Raw genomic sequence first — 15,225 nt, forward strand, 5'->3', positions numbered from 1 at the left:
AGCAGCATTTAACTCAATACACTGAAACAAAAAACAAGGAAAGAAAAGTTCCCTAACTAAAAGACAGCTCTGTAAAAAAAACAAAAACAAAAAACATTGAAAAGATAAAACCCCTGCATGGTCTTCCAATAACTTCCCCCATGCGCCTCACACCCACCTTTGAGGTGGGTGATCCATGAATACACTCAGGGGAGCTTATATTCTCATCCTAACAATTGAAAATTAAGCTGGGCATAGTGACACACACCTTTGATCCCAGCACTTGGGAAGCAGAGGCCAGCCTAGTCTACACAGTGAATTCCAGGACAGCCAGAGGTACATAGTGAGACCCTCACTCTAGATGATGATGATGATAATGATATAATAATGACCTATAATAATAATAATAACAATAACTCCTAAGCACAGAAACAATTCACGGACACCCTGACCAAAGCCCAGCTTACTTTATCATCTCTTACCCACACTAATATGTTGGCATTTCTTCAGGTTGGAGCAATCTTTGGAAACATACACAGCAAATAAAACCTGCCAAACCTTTTTGATGACCCCGGGGAAAAGCCCACAAAGGAAGTGACCTCATAGAGGCCTGCCCCAGTCCCCCGAATCGCTGCAGATCCACACTCAGTTCCCAGAGCCCTCATACAGGCTCTGCTCAGGGAAACGGTATTTCCCCAAATACAGACTCCCAAGTTTCCTATTGTGGCAACTGCACCGCCCTCAGCTCTAATTCCGGATTTCTTGTTGAGGTTTTCACATTCTGTCTGACACCCTGGCCAGCCCGTAGATTATGTATGATGTTGGATCAAGATAAATCTTATCAAACCTGGGCAAGCCCTGGCTTCACCAAGGTTTTGAATGTCTGCCCAGAAGGTGTCACTTTAATCTCTGTCTTCAGGAAGAATCCTGGAAGCGAGTCTTTCCTACTGTGGGTAGGAAGGGCGGACTGATGAGGATGGCGTGCCCAGGAAAGCACAAGTCCAGCGTGGTCAGGGTTCAGCTCTCTCTGGAGAGACGCCCCTCCATGCCGGGCGTGATCTTTACACATTCCTGGCCTCCGAGGGTCTCTGTGGATCTTAAAGCTTCCGCTTTGAAGCCAGAAGAAGCAAAGGGCAGGGGGCAACCTGTGGCACCCACACTCAACCTTGCTACTTGGCATCCTCTGCGTCCTCACTCTTGGGCGGGGCGGCCACGGTGGAGGTCTTCTTGAGGCTGCGCTTCCGCTTCTGCACATTCTGTTCTGGATGGAACAGGATGACGTAGGTTTTGGGCACGTAGAGCATGCCGAGGGACACCGACGCGCTCAGGCTCAGGGACACAGTCAGTGTGGTTGTTTGGATGTAGATCTAAGCACGGAGGAGGGAACAAGACAGGATTTAACTTCTCTCTCTCTCTCTCCTCTCTCTCTCTCTCTCTCTCTCTCTCTCTCTCTCTCTCTCATCTCTGTCTCTCTCCACTCTCTTTGTCTCTTTCTGTCTCTGTCTCTCTATCCCACCTAAAATAGGAGGTGAGTTACTTCAGTCAAGTGAATGAAAATCGGAACAAAGGAAAAGTTAGTAGGAGAAAGGCCGGCACAGTATGGGTCTGGTGTGGGCAGGAAGGTAGAATAAGACAGAGTGGACTAGTAAGAAGGAAGAGAGAGACTTGGCTTAAGAGGTGACTCTGTGGTAAAGGCACTTACCATCAAATCTATAAACCCGAGTTGGACTCCCAAAAGTTGTCTTACAATCTACACAATTTGGACTGTGGCACATGTGAATGTGCTCGAACACACAAACACACAGAGAAGCCATAGACGTTTATATTTTCCTTTAAAAAAGGAAAGGGGGTTGAACAGAAGGCTTAGCAGTTAAGAGCACTTGCTGACTTGTAAAGGACATGGGTTCGGGGCAACACTAGACAGCTTACAATTACCAGTAACCCCAGTTCTAGAGGATAGTGTGCCCTTTGCTGGTCTCCAAGGGCATGCATACACACACACACACACACACACACATACATACATACACAAACATACATACATACACATGCACACACACACAAATAATTTTTTCAAATTACCAAAAGGAGGGTGGCACTTGGGAAGGGGGCGCCACTCCTAAAGAGCCAGAACGTATTCCTGAGAAAACGAATGAACATGTTTTCAAATATAGAAATGGGGGAATAGACAAGACCTTCATAAAGGAGTGCATAACACACAAGAAGATAGCACAGGTGAACTAATGCTCTATAGTCCTAAAAAAGTGACCAAGAAAGCCAAGCGAGGCCAGGAGATTAATGAGGGGCATAAACTATAGGAAGAAATCAGATGAAAAGAGATAAGGAGGCACCGAGGATGAGCAGTTAGGGGGAGGGCTGGAAGGGCAGCGAGTGAGCGGAGAGTGGGAAGAATGGCTAGATGGATGGCCCAGGGCTCTAAGGGAGACAAGTGAGTGCAGGCCACCTGCAGTCACTCAAACGAGGCCTCAGAATTAGTGGCCCAGCTCCTGGACAATCCAGACCTTCAGTAGGGATTGAGGGGTGCATAGAAAAAGCCTTTGGAGGGACCCAGTTACCTTCTCAGCCGATTGGGCGGTGCCAAAGAAGATGGGAACGAAAGCCAGCCAGATAATGCAGGTGGTGTACATGGTGAAGCCGATGGGCTTGGCTTCGTTGAAGGTTTCAGGCACACCTCGGGCCTTGATGGCGTACACCGTGCACGTAACCATGAGCAGGAGACTATAGCCCAGGCAGCCAATGAGGGACAGATCAGACATGTCACACTTGAGCACACCCCTGGCCTGCTCGGGGTCCACGGTCCTCTGCTCCTCGTAGTCAATCACGCTGTGTGGAGGCTGGGCTCCCAACCACGCTATCACTCCCACTACCTGTGAGAACCAACACAGTGTCAGGGACATGTTCTCTTCTACTGATGAGTTCGTTCCGGCCCCTCCCCCAGGTCTCTGGCAGGTTAGATTCCCTGTGATGCTTTTGGCCTATTGAATTGGATGCTCAGTCTTAAAAGACTCTCCATGAAGTAGGGTCATCCAGGTGTGTTCTTACCTGTGATTGGGGTGGGCAGAGAGGACAGACGTGCTCAAGGCACATGTGGACCAACCACATCAGGGTTGGTAGGCATCAACCGGACCACCCCACATTGAACATTGAACAGCAATGCCATGCCCCTGGGCACCGTCAAGGTTCTAGAACCTCATCTGCAGCCTCAGTTTCTCCATATGCAGAATAAAGAACCCACATAATGTTATAAGGACATGATGGTAACCTAGAGAGACAGCTAACGCAGGTGCCACCAGTAAGGACCAGTCCCCAAAGGGCTCTTCCGTCCACACACCCAAGTCACTCTATAGGCATGATAGCACCAGCTTGCACACAGCTAGCCACATGGCAAGGCTGGTTCCCAGGGGCCCTTTCCCTCTCCAAAGGTAGGGAAGTGCGAACAGAATGCCATGAGCTTACGGTTAAATGTGCAGTGAAGCAAATATACCCACACCACAGGCCAGAGGGGGAAAAGAAACAATATTAATAAGAATGTGAACTGAGGCTAAAGCCCAGGCCCTGACAGGAAGAAGATGAAGTTTCAGCTACTTCCTAGTGACAACAGACAGAACCTAAGCCAAGGAAAACTGAGGAATAGGAATCAAGATGTCTACAAAAAAGGTGAGACCCCATGGGTTAGTTCCGGTTGTTCACTGTACAAGAGTGTCAGATGGATGCGTAGGTGGGGATGAAATCTAGCTAGCTATCCAGTGCTGTGTCCTCTAAGAAAGGGATCTCAACTGAAGAGTCACTTCCATCAGACTGGCCCATCAGCGCCCGTCAGCATTCTGTGGGGACTTTTTTTTTTGATTACTGATTGGTGTAGAAGGGCCACGCCTGCTGTGGGCAGTACCCTCCCTAGTCAGGTAGGCCTGAACTCTATAAGAAAAGAGCTACACACCAGCCTGGTAGCCAGCCAGTAAGCAGCGTTCTTCCACGGTTCCTGCACTGACTTCACTCAATGATGTGCTATGACCAGGAGGCACTGATGAAATCACTTTTAGTCATGGAATTTCTCACAGCAACAGAGGAGGAGCTAGAGCAGGACTTTATGCTAATTTGTCCACTTCAAAGGATCACTGGTAGCAGCTCCAGGAACTAGGGCCTAATAAAATAAACCCACCCCACCTGACCAGCCCAGCAGCATGGGAAGCTTCTCCTAGGTTAGGGGGAAAGTCAGTGAAAACAAACTCAATCCTGAGGGTGACGGCCCACAGGAGGATCAGTAACTACAGCACCCTCATACACGACCCACACAACCGCTACAGCATCTGCAACCCGCGCTGTAATAAGCATCTATGAAATGAGAAAAAAAAAACGAGAAATGGATAAAAACAGAGGATGAAGAGGAGAGACTCCAAGGGCCCACACCAGTTGTTACTCGTAGGTAAATTGAAGGAGCAATGAAGATGGGTGTAGTGTCCATGCCTTTAATCCCAGAACTTCAGAGGCAGAAGCAGGTATATCTCTGAGTTCCAGGCCAGCCTGGTTTACAGTGTGAGTTTCAGGCCCACAGGGCTGCATAGAGAGACCCTATCTCAAAAAAAAAAAAAAGTCAATGAAATACCGCTACATATCCACTGAAAGAAGCATCTAGAAGAGCCAAAGATGTGAGAAGATCCAAATTCATGAGACAAGACATATGAGTCTGAGGGAGTTAGGGGAGCACAGAATCTCCTGTAAGCATCTCCATCCAGTGAGTCGGGGGAGTCTTGGAGCATCTTCACAGGATGATCGGGGCATGGTAGCTGAAGAAATATCCAGCATCAACTAAGCACAGAGAATCCATTTCATTTACCAATGCCACGGATGGAAATGAACACAGGGAAATGAAGATAGGAAGGAAGGATTCATCTGCCCAGGAGAATGTGCTCTGTCAACATGGGCCAGGCTGTATCAGCATCCAGTGTGTGTGGCTAGGTGCACACTTGTGGGACCGTGAAAGGCAGCCTGTCTTCTAGTTGAGCTGAGTTTAAACCCTGGTGACCCAGCAGGTGTTCCTGCAAGGAACAGAAGGCGTTTGCCATGCTCCCAGACACTAGGCTACTGACGCAAGGCCTTAGCTCTCCATAATTCTGTGACCATCAGTCACGTAGGGCAAGCCCCTCCACAGGTAAGTGTGAGCACAGATCATGTAGCCTCAAGACATACCTCCACTTTAATGAGGCACCTAAAGGCCTGAAGGGCTTAGACAATTGAGCTCTCCTTCCTAGACACTCCTCTCTGAAAAAGGCATTTAACCTCAGGCCTGCCCTGAGAAATTGGGGTACAGTTTCACTCATCATAACTCTCCACCATGAAAATAAACGCTTTAAAACCATGGACTGCCTCCTCTCATGGGGATCCACCATGCTGGAGCAATAGAACAGGTCTTCCTCTAAAGAGCTGTGTCTAGTCTCACTCAGGAGGCCTCCCTGTGCTCCCAGCCAGGTGTCCAATCCAAGCCACCCACTGAGCAAGCCAAGGACTCTCTCATCCCAGTGGAAATCAGCCAGAGCTCTCCTCCAGACACTTTTCCTTTAGGCCCCAGCCTAGAGTCAGCCACGAGGGCTTCCACTCCATTCTCAGCTCTTCTGCAACATCCGGCGGGCTCTGCGGTGTCCAAGAGCTGGAACCTGCCATCCTCGGGTCCGTGAGGCCCGGGCACCCACAAGCCAGCCTCCACCAATACCCTGGGCACCTCTGACTGAGCCTCTGGAGAGGGGTCCTGCGGCTTCTCACTGCCCAACGCTGTTGAGTGCAGTCAAACTTCCTGTGTCCTTCTTGCCCAGAGGCCCAAGCCCTGGGCTGGACGTGGGACACCATTTTAACTCACACATACTGTCACACCAGCCACCACAGACCCTTCAACAAGTCATCCACCTCTTAGTTCTCTCTCCATAGAAAGCATCCAGTCTGTGGAGTTCATCCAACACTGTAAACAGTAACATCTAAGGAGAATCCCCATAGGAACTCTGAACCTCAATTTTTAATGTTCATTGTATCGTGAGATGCTGGCCCTGGTGGAATGAGTACTGCACCCCACAGTGACTTCGGCTTCAGGGATACATGTGAGTCAGGCTGTGGGAGAGCTTGGTTAACTGAGGCAGATAACAGCATGGCCAGACAGGTGGGTGCTCAGTTTCCTCTACACTCTAAGCAATGAAAACAGCGGTTTAAATTTGAGTTGCCCTCAACCCTGAAGAAAGAAAGGGTGCATTGTTTTGCTGATTACTTCAATGGAGTCTTACTGTGTCATCCTGTCTGGCCTCAGTCTCACAGAGATGCCCCTGCTTCTGCCTCCCAAGTGCTGGGATTAAAGACACGCACCACCATATTTGACTTATCCTTTTGATTTTTAAACACAGAATCTGAAAGGGGAAAAGTTGACTCTATAAAGTCTCTTCTCTGAAGACTTAAAAAAAAAAAAAGACAGGGTCTCACAATGTAGTCCAGGCTGGCCTCGAACTCTCTATGTAGACCATAGAGTCCACCAAGTGCTGTGTTTAATGGTTTGTGCTACCACAACTGGCCTGAAAATTGCTATGTGCCAAGGATGGCTTTGAACTTCTGCTCCTCCTGCTTCCACCTCCTAAGTGCTGGTATAACAGGATGGTGTCACTATGCTGGGTTTATGCTGCACTGGGGGAAATCAAACCTAAGGGGGGTTGCATGTTAAGAAATCCCTCTGCCAAATGAACTGCGGTCCTAGTCCTTTGTTCTCTGAGTTTTAAGGTAGAGGACTCTGTGCACCCCTTAAGCACTCACCATGTTACTGGGGAATCTGGGGACCCACCTGCAGTGAGGTGAGGCCGAAGGTGATAACTAGTTGCGACGTGGGGCTGATGAAGGGTGGCGGCGTGACAGAGCGCTTCCCCTGCTCAAAGATGCGGTAGATGCGGTTGGTCTTGGTGAGCAGGGCTGAGTAGCTGAGCGTGGTACCCAAGCCGAGCAGGAGTCTTCGGGAGGCACAGACAGCCGCACAAGGCTCGGCCACCATGAGGAAGGTGATGGCATAGATCAGGAAGATGCCAGTGAGCAGCACATAACTCAGCTCACGACCGGAGGCGCGGACTATGGGCGTGTCATTGTGTCGCATGAAGGTGGCCATAATGGTGGTGGTGGCCATGATGCCCAGGACGGCCAGGAGAAGGGGCAGAGCAGCCCAGGGAGAAGACCAGGTCAGGCGCACCACGGGTGTGGGACGGCAGCCAGTGTGGTTGGGTGTGGGCCTCATGTCCCCTGGACAGGCCTCGCATGTGAACTCGTCCACCTGGAAGCGGTACCCGTCGCAGGCCTCGCAGTGCCAACAGCAGGGGACACCCTTCACCATCTTTTTTCGTTCGCCGGGCCCACAGGGGAGGCTGCATTGAGAAGGGGGCACCTCACGGGGGTCGCCTGACCACTGTAGAGCTTCCATCTGGGACAGATAAAAACACGGGCTGCTGACCTCGACCACCAGGAATTCAGAGCCCTTTTCCTCCGCCTGCCACTTAGCCCCATACCACTTACATCCAGTCTAAGGGCCTCTGCCCACTGGCCCACGGCCTGGTACCCGCCACTGCTGGCGCTTCCATTGGTTGCCTGGTACTGGAAGATGTCATAGCGCCCCGGGGCATCACCATTCTCATTGAACATCACTGGGGTTCCTGCGCTACCTGCACAGGGAGAGGCCGGTCACCTCCGGTTGTTTTCCAGCCTCAGAAGCCATCGTCCTGGGAAGTCTCAAAGACCAGCCAGGATAAAAGCAGCCTGTCTATGAGCTTAGACAGGCTCCTGGCGGGATCCTTAGCATCACTCATTAGCAATGACTGTAGCTTCAGAGCAGGAGATAAATGCTGCTTCACAGCCGTGAGAAGGACAAACGTGCCGCCTCGGAACCAGAGATGGCTCAGTGCGGTAACAGCCCTTGCTGCTTAAGCCTGGGCAACCGAGTTCAGATCTCAGCACCCTCTCCCAGTGCTCAGGGGCAGAGACAGGAGGATTTCAAGGTCTTGCTAGCCCCTAGCCTAGCTCCAGTTTTAGTGAGAGACTCTGCCTTAAATTAATAAGATTGTGAGTGATAGAGAGGGACACCTGATGTTCCCCCATCGTCATGTACCCAAGGTCTGCACGTATATACAAGTCTCACAAAACCAAAATAGCAGCATCCCAGATATCTGGTAGAGTGCACAGTTTTATGCAGGACAGTAATATAAGCACTACTCCTGCAAGCCACATACACATGGGGAATTTCTGTGGACCTGTTCAGGTGCATTCCTTAGGGCCTGGACCTTACAAAACTTGTGTTGGTGTCAGATCCATGCCTTTTGCTCTAGCAGGTCAGAGCCTGGCTGGGGCTACTTCTGAAAGCCTGTGACTCCCTGGGGTCTGGACTGGGCCCCGGGCCCACCACAGAGCCTGGGTCATCAAACAGCTACCTGCAGTGGATAGGAAATTCTGTGTGACTTATGAGGTCCGGGTAGACGGATCAAAGAGCAATTCCTCAACATGGAATTTTGCAAATTGGCTCTGAAGATGAAGCCTCTGGAGGCCTACGCATGGCTCAGATCTCCAGGGACTAGTCTTGGTGTATTCTCTTTCCTCCTGCCCTTTTCCCACTGATGGGTTGCCAAGAAACCCATGGAAATTGGCTTTCCCACCCTGTGGGTCCAGGCACCCACTCACCATTGAAGCGGACTGCTCGGATGTGGTGCAGCAGTGTCCGGCCATCAGTGGGCTCCATGGCTGGGCATAGACCTGTGTGGCCTGGGCAGAGTGCTTGGTGCATGCTGTGCAGAGCGTGCGCGATGGCATACACAGCATCTATCACGAACTGCACCTTCCCCTCCTGTTCATAGGTGGAGTCCTGGCCGATGCGTTCCTCACCTGCCCTAGGAGGCCCAGAGGAAGTATGCCTGGCCCTGGACACCAAACCTGAACTCCCCACCCTCTCTCCCCGGTCCCCTTCCCCAGCCTGGTTAGAGCTCACCTGTGCATTTTCGGGTGGAATCATCTGACTGGCCACCTGAGCTGGTTAGTTTGCAGTTAAAATTCTCTTCCCAGAACTCGGCAAACCAGATGTTTCTGCGATTGTTCTCCAGGGAACGAGTCATGAAGTATTGGTCAAATCCTAAGAGGTAGAAGGGTGGTGACCATCTGAGCCAGGTGTGCGTCTCTTATGTCCTTTGGTCAGTGGCCCACTGTGTATCTAGGACTTGTGACCAAGATCTGGATTCTGAAGGCAGAAATGGGAATTCCCCAGAGCAGAGTGGCAGTATCAGTGGTGTGGGGATTGAACTCACAGACCCTGCCTCAGTGCAGAGTGTGGGAAAAGAACTGAGGATAATTCCTGAAATCAACCTCAGGGCTCCTAAGGCACACACACACACACACACACACACACACACACACACACATTGGAAAAAGTGAGGAAGGTACATGACGGTTCTGGCATAACATTTGCATTCTTTTTTTAATATTTATTTATTTATTATACGTAAGTACACTGTAACCGTCTTCAGACACACCAGAAGAGGGCATCAGATCTTATTGCAGATGGTTGTGAGCCACCATGTGGTTGCTGGGATTTGAACTCAGGACCTTCAGAAGAGCAGTCAGTGCTCTTAACCGCTGAGCCATCTCACTAGCCCCTAGTATTCGCATCCTTAAGGAATTTTTTACTGCCCTTTATGTCACAGGGGCTGCTGTGGCTATGTAATGGACAGGGCTTCACTATCCACCTTGTGAACATGAAACCAGAGGCACAAAAACTACAAAGCTTTAGAAAAAAAAAACCTAACTAGAATCCAGGGCTCTGAGAAAACTGTTGGCTCACTGCGCCACACCTGCTTGTACCGTCCACTTCCAGACCCCTTCAGGTGAAGCACCTTGACTGCTAACACTCTTCTCAGACCAGCTTGTCCACTTGACAATTTTTTTTAGCATTCTAGCTAAAAGAAAGGGTGTGAAGGTGGACATCCCACAAAAGCTGGAAGCCTGGGGGGCGGGGCGGAGTGCATCCTCTACTGGGTTCCTGAAGCTTGCTGTCAAGGCTGCGGTCTCAGTTCCCTATTCAGAGAAACAGGAAAGCCTGTGACCTCTCAAAGTGACCCCTCACCGGTGGATTCTTCTTGGTCCTCCCAGCTGGGAATAGAGCTGACAGGGAGACAGACAAGGTAGGCCTGCCTCACTCCATCACTTGGATCAGCCGGGGATAGTCTGTTTCACACCCTTGGTTTCTCTGCCTCCAACCTCCCCACTTAAGTTACCTTTGGTACAACTAAAACTATATGCATAGAATTTTAAAACAACAGCAAAACACTAGGGGCTCTTTGCTCTGGACTCTGAGCGCTCACATGCTTCATTCATTCAGATACTGCTTGCTAGGATGAGGCTACAGAATCTCAGAGTCACACCGCATGTGGGACTCCTTCCTGCAAGAGGGTGGTACCTGTTAGACAAATGTGGAAATGAGCATCCCAAAGAGGAAGCACTGAGGAGGATGAGTGGAGACTTACCGTCGATTGAAGCCCTTTTGGGCAAGATGGTGATAGCCCCCACAGCCTCTTCCTCTAGGTTCAAGATGGGCGAGATCTTGGATCCCCAGCTGTCTGAGCCAACCCACAGGAAGTGGCCAGTCAGGTTGGCCTGGCGTGTTGCCTCCAAGACCCTCCTGGTAGGAACGGAGGTAGAGGTGAGTTACAACCTAGGAGCTTTCTCCAGCTTGGTCTTAAGCACCTCCCATTCTGTATCTGTCCATCCTTCTCCATATCAACCATCACATCCCTGTTTATCAGGGCTCTGCCCACGGTGTGTATGAGTGTGCGTGCGTGCGTGTGTGTCTGTGTGTGTGTGTGTGTGTGTGTGTGTGGTGAGCAGAGGTCAACTTTAGGTACCCCCTACACCTTACTTTTATTGATGTATGTATTTATTTCAGACAGCATTTCTTCAGTGCCCTGGAGCTTCTGATTTGGGTAGGCTGGCTGCCAAGGAGCACCAAGGACCCTTATCTCTGCCTCCCCAGCGTGGGATGACAAGCATCATGACACTAGGGTTGAGCTCAGGCCTTCATGCTTGTGTGGCAGGCCCTGTGCTGGCTGAGCCATCTTCCCAGCCCTCTGTCCACTCCAATCCACTCGACACTGGCCCTCGGATGATGCTATAGTTTGCATTTGCTTTGAGTGGTTCTATCTGGCAGAAGCTTGCACCTCAGTGTAAATTTTGGGAGGTGATGTGACCTTTAAGAAGCAGAGCCTATAAGCCAGCCCTGACATTGAATGCCTTTAATTCTAGCATTCAGGAGGCCAGCTTGGTCCACACAGCAAGTTTCAGGAATACATAGCGAGGCCCTGTCTAAAAAAAAAAAAAAAGTGTGGCACAAATGCAAAGTTGTTGGATCACTGGGGACATCCAGCTCTTGACCTCTGGAGGAGTAAGGCGATTCTGTGAAAGTGACTAGTTATAAAAGTGTAAACCCGTAGTACCTCTTCTTTTTGATGTTCCCTCTCACCAAGCACTCTCTCCTACTCCCTACTTCCATGATAACATTTGTCAAGATGTAATGAAAGGCAGGCCCTCAGCAGCGCTGATGTCATGCTGCCTGGACTTTCAACCTCCAAAAGTTTACATTAAAAATATGTCTTTTCCTAAAAATTTACCCCAAACAATGGATGAAAGCCGAGAGCTCCTTTGGGGAGCATCAGGGGCACTCAGAAGCCATTCTGTCCACAAATTCCCCTTTCAAGGTCATGCCCAACTTCCCAGGCTGGAAAGGAGCCTTGGCTGGCTCAGGATAATGTAGGTTTCAGGGTTTACTGGGACAGTGTCCCTCACAGTATATTTTCTGCTCTTGGGTCTGCCTATCAGTTCCCTCTCTCACGGTGAATGATAAAAAAGTAGGCAAATTTTCCTGTGTTCCCCAGGCCAGGCCTAGGGCATCTCAGCCAGTCAAGTCTGTCTCATTCCCAGAACAGAAGACTCCAGATGGAAACCGGAAGCGCTTAGGGAGAGGAGAGGAGTTGCTCGTGGCCAGGAGTGAGAGAGAATAGGTCTCTTCGGAAGGGCATCGAAGACTACATATGGTGGCTGAGTATGCCACCTGTCCCACCTGATGTCATCCTCATTGGCAAAGATGATGATGCCCCTGGCGTTGGGTGTCTCCATGAGCCTCCGGATCACTTTGTGGAATTCTCCTGGCTTTGGCTCCCTGGGAATCTTTATCGATTGGGCAATACAGACACCTCCTGGATGTCGGAGATACCAAAGTCAACCCTTATCTCACCTGCCTGCTGCTTCTGTGACTGCATGCTACAAACATGTGACTTAAACCCTGTGTAGGGTCTAATTGTGGAGTGTGAAGGGTAGGGAGCTTGACTGGACCCTAACAACTTATGCAGACTATAAGCATAACATGAATCCCTCAAAGTAACAGTTCTCAACATGTGGGTCATGACCTCTTTGGGGATTGAAGGACCCTTTCACAGGGGTCACCTAAAACCATTAGAAAACACTGATATTTACATTATCATCATAACAGCAGAATTACAGTTATGAAGTAGCAACAAAAAATAATTTTATGGTTGGGGTCACCCCAACATGAGGAACTGCATTACAGGGTTGCGGGCATTTGGAATACAGCACAGCCTTAAAGGGACCTCACCCTCCTGGAGAACTATACTGCCTGGCTACAGAGAGCCCCCCCTTTGTCTATGTCCCCTCCCATGGATGCTGGCTTTCCTTTGTTAGGTTACTGCTGCCTGGCACCCCCATGCCCACTCCCAACTCACCAGCCTCACGGGAGATCTGCACAAAGGCCTCAACCCCGCTCTCGCCATAGTTGCCCTCAGAGGCCAGGGTAGACACGTAATTCCATCCCAGTGCCCGCACAATGTCCACCATAGCTTGGGCCTGGTAGGAGTCAGGAGGCACCACTCGGGAGAAGAAGTCATAGCGTGTGGAGTCACTGAGCTCTGGGGCTGTGGAGGCATAGCTGATCTGGGGTATCTGAAGCAGGAAGGACAGACAGCTGGGTTGTGGCTGGCGGGTCCAAACTAGGGTGGCATTGGGGGATTCAGGACACGGATAAGTCAGACAAGTTGGAAATAGCTTTGAGGGACAATAGGGACTTGTGACATATATGAGGGATGGAAGGTTTGAGGGGGAAAGCTAGAGGCCAGATGGAAGGGCCACACACACAGGCTAGCAGGTTATCTTCGAATGCATCTGGTGACTGGAGGGTTGGAAGGGTTCAGAGAAGGGTCACCAGTGATAATTGCAAAGGCTACAAGATGAAGAGCTGGAGCTTGGGGACAGTCTGCCCTGGTCTAGAGGAATGGGTGTTGTTTCTGTTGGCCCAATTTCCCTTAAAGAGAGCCAGTCTTAGTCAGTGGCAGCCCCTGCTAGGATCCGAGCAGATTTGAGCTGGAGAATGGGGCTAGTCCAGTGGAAAGGCTTGATCGACCTAAAACCATTAGATGGATTAACAGCAGGGATTATAGGACTGAGCCCCAAGCTACAAGAAAGTGGGACCTGGGGTGGGGGTGGAGCTGGGGGTGGGAGATACAGTTGAGAAAACAGGAAGAGGAGGCTGGGCTTCTTGGGCTGGAAGCAGATCTGCATTAGAAAAGAGAGCAGATGTGGCCCTTCAGGAGATAAAGAGGGACCAGAAGGCAGCCCAAGGTGTGGCCTGGAAGTCGTGGGAAGGGAGGGGGTGGGGGTAGGGGGTGGAGGGTAGGGGGTGCGGAGGCAGAGGGGGCAGGGTTGTTCTAGGACAGGCGGAGTGTGGCTGCAGTGCAGCAAAGGGGAGTGGGAAAAGAGAGTAGAAAAGTGGGAGGTGGGTGGAGAGAGCTGGAGGAGGGGGGAGGGTCAGGGAAACAGATGGAGATGAACAAGAAAGCAAACACCAGGGGAAAGGGTCTTCTAGCTGCTATAGACACGCCCTCTCCAGAGGCACTCCAATCCCTGGATCCTGAGGTGCCCAGACTGCAAAGAAACCAGTGCCCTCTTGCTCTGGCCATGGAGAAGATGCAGAGCCTTGCTAACAAGCAGTAGAGAAAGGGGAGAGAACTCTGGAGGTCTTTAAGAGTCCCCACCCCACCCCACCCGCCCTGGACACCAGAAGCTGTTAAAGGCAAGCATTTTGAAATGGAATTTAAATGGTAAAAAAAAAAAAAGCGATGGCATTCCACCCCTCAGTGCTGAGCTCAGGGCCATTTCCAAGGGCTTCAAAAGAAGGGCCTAGTTCCCGTGAAATCTAAATGTCTTTATCACCCAGGGGTGTTCAGGGGCAGGAGCACCTTGCAAGATCGCACAAGGTGTCAGCTGAACCCGAATGGGTGGACAATTGGTGACTCGGGTCCTATCTGCCCTTAGCCAACCTGGTCCAGGACACAGACTTCTGGGGAAAGGGGCACCCTTCACACCAAGGTGCCAGATCAGCCAGATTGGAAAAATTGATCTTCCTCTGTGGACAACGGATTTTAATCTGGATGATCTGGAGAGATTGAAACAGACTCTTCTAGAAGGAAGTGAAGGTATCAGGTATCGGCCACCTGGGAGGGACGATGGGTGGCAGACGCCGGCCCCTCACCGCAAACAGGCGCAAGACGTTGGCGACCATGATGGACACGGAGCTAGCTGAGGCGCCCACCACCGCCACCACACGCTCAGGAGGCGCGGCGCGCAGCGGGGGGACGCCCCCAGGGCAGCGCACGCTGGCCTCTTCGCCGTCGCCGCGGCCTCGGATGAGCGCCTGTACGAAGCTCAGAGCCTGCTCCAGAGCGTAGGTGTCCCGCGAGCATGTGTCGAGCAGCCGCGCGCCCAGCCGCACGCCGGGCAGCAGCTCCGGGTCGGCGTTGACGCGGTCCAGAGCGTAGAGCATCGCCTCCAGCCGGTGCACGCCCTGCTCCTTCTTCAGCGCCCCGCACGCGCGCCCTGCGGCGCCCCGCGCGTGCACCGGGAAGAGGCCGCCCAGCGTCAGGCCGCCGGCCAGGCGCACTGAGCCCGCACCGCGGGCTATGCCCTCCTGCGACAACCACCAGGCTAACCATAGCAGTAGCACCTGGAGCCGTCCCATCTGCTCCTGGGCCGCGGGCAAGGAAGTTACCAGGACGCCTTGAGCGCTGGCCGACGCAGCTGCCACCCGTGCTCAGCTGCCACTTCGGGGATCTGGCCAGACACGGAGAGCGCAGGAAAAGCTGGTGATTTGGTGACTCGCGCGCGCCAGCAACT

General features: G+C 51.5%; 1 protein-coding gene across 1 annotated transcript; it reads right to left on the reverse strand.

Moving 5' to 3' along the window:
* Positions 1 to 1,148: 1,148 nt before the first annotated feature.
* Positions 1,149 to 15,070, reverse strand: Grm6 (glutamate metabotropic receptor 6). Its single transcript, XM_052197459.1, has 10 exons — positions 14,585 to 15,070; positions 12,783 to 12,999; positions 12,104 to 12,239; positions 10,515 to 10,669; positions 8,987 to 9,127; positions 8,683 to 8,883; positions 7,528 to 7,673; positions 6,812 to 7,435; positions 2,556 to 2,867; positions 1,149 to 1,346 (listed from the first exon to the last, which is right to left on the reverse strand). Exons 1-10 carry the CDS (start codon positions 15,068 to 15,070, stop codon positions 1,149 to 1,151), a joined length of 2,616 nt encoding a protein of 871 aa, XP_052053419.1.
* Positions 15,071 to 15,225: the final 155 nt, after the last annotated feature.

This window comes from Apodemus sylvaticus, chromosome 10 (assembly GCF_947179515.1).
Source record: "Apodemus sylvaticus chromosome 10, mApoSyl1.1, whole genome shotgun sequence".
NCBI classification, from domain to species: domain Eukaryota; kingdom Metazoa; phylum Chordata; class Mammalia; order Rodentia; family Muridae; genus Apodemus; species Apodemus sylvaticus.

Excerpts from the sequence above, each read along its gene's own strand:
- Grm6 (XM_052197459.1), bottom strand. The coding sequence starts at position 15,070 with ATGGGACGGCTCCAGGTGCTACTGCTATGGTTAGCCTGGTGGTTGTCG. Across the intron at positions 8,884-8,986 it reads TTCCACCCGAAAATGCACAG|GTGAGGAACGCATCGGCCAG; the intron begins GTGAGCTCTAAC and ends CTCCTAGGGCAG. Across the intron at positions 2,868-6,811 it reads TCGGCCTCACCTCACTGCAG|GTAGTGGGAGTGATAGCGTG; the intron begins GTGGGTCCCCAG and ends TGGTTCTCACAG.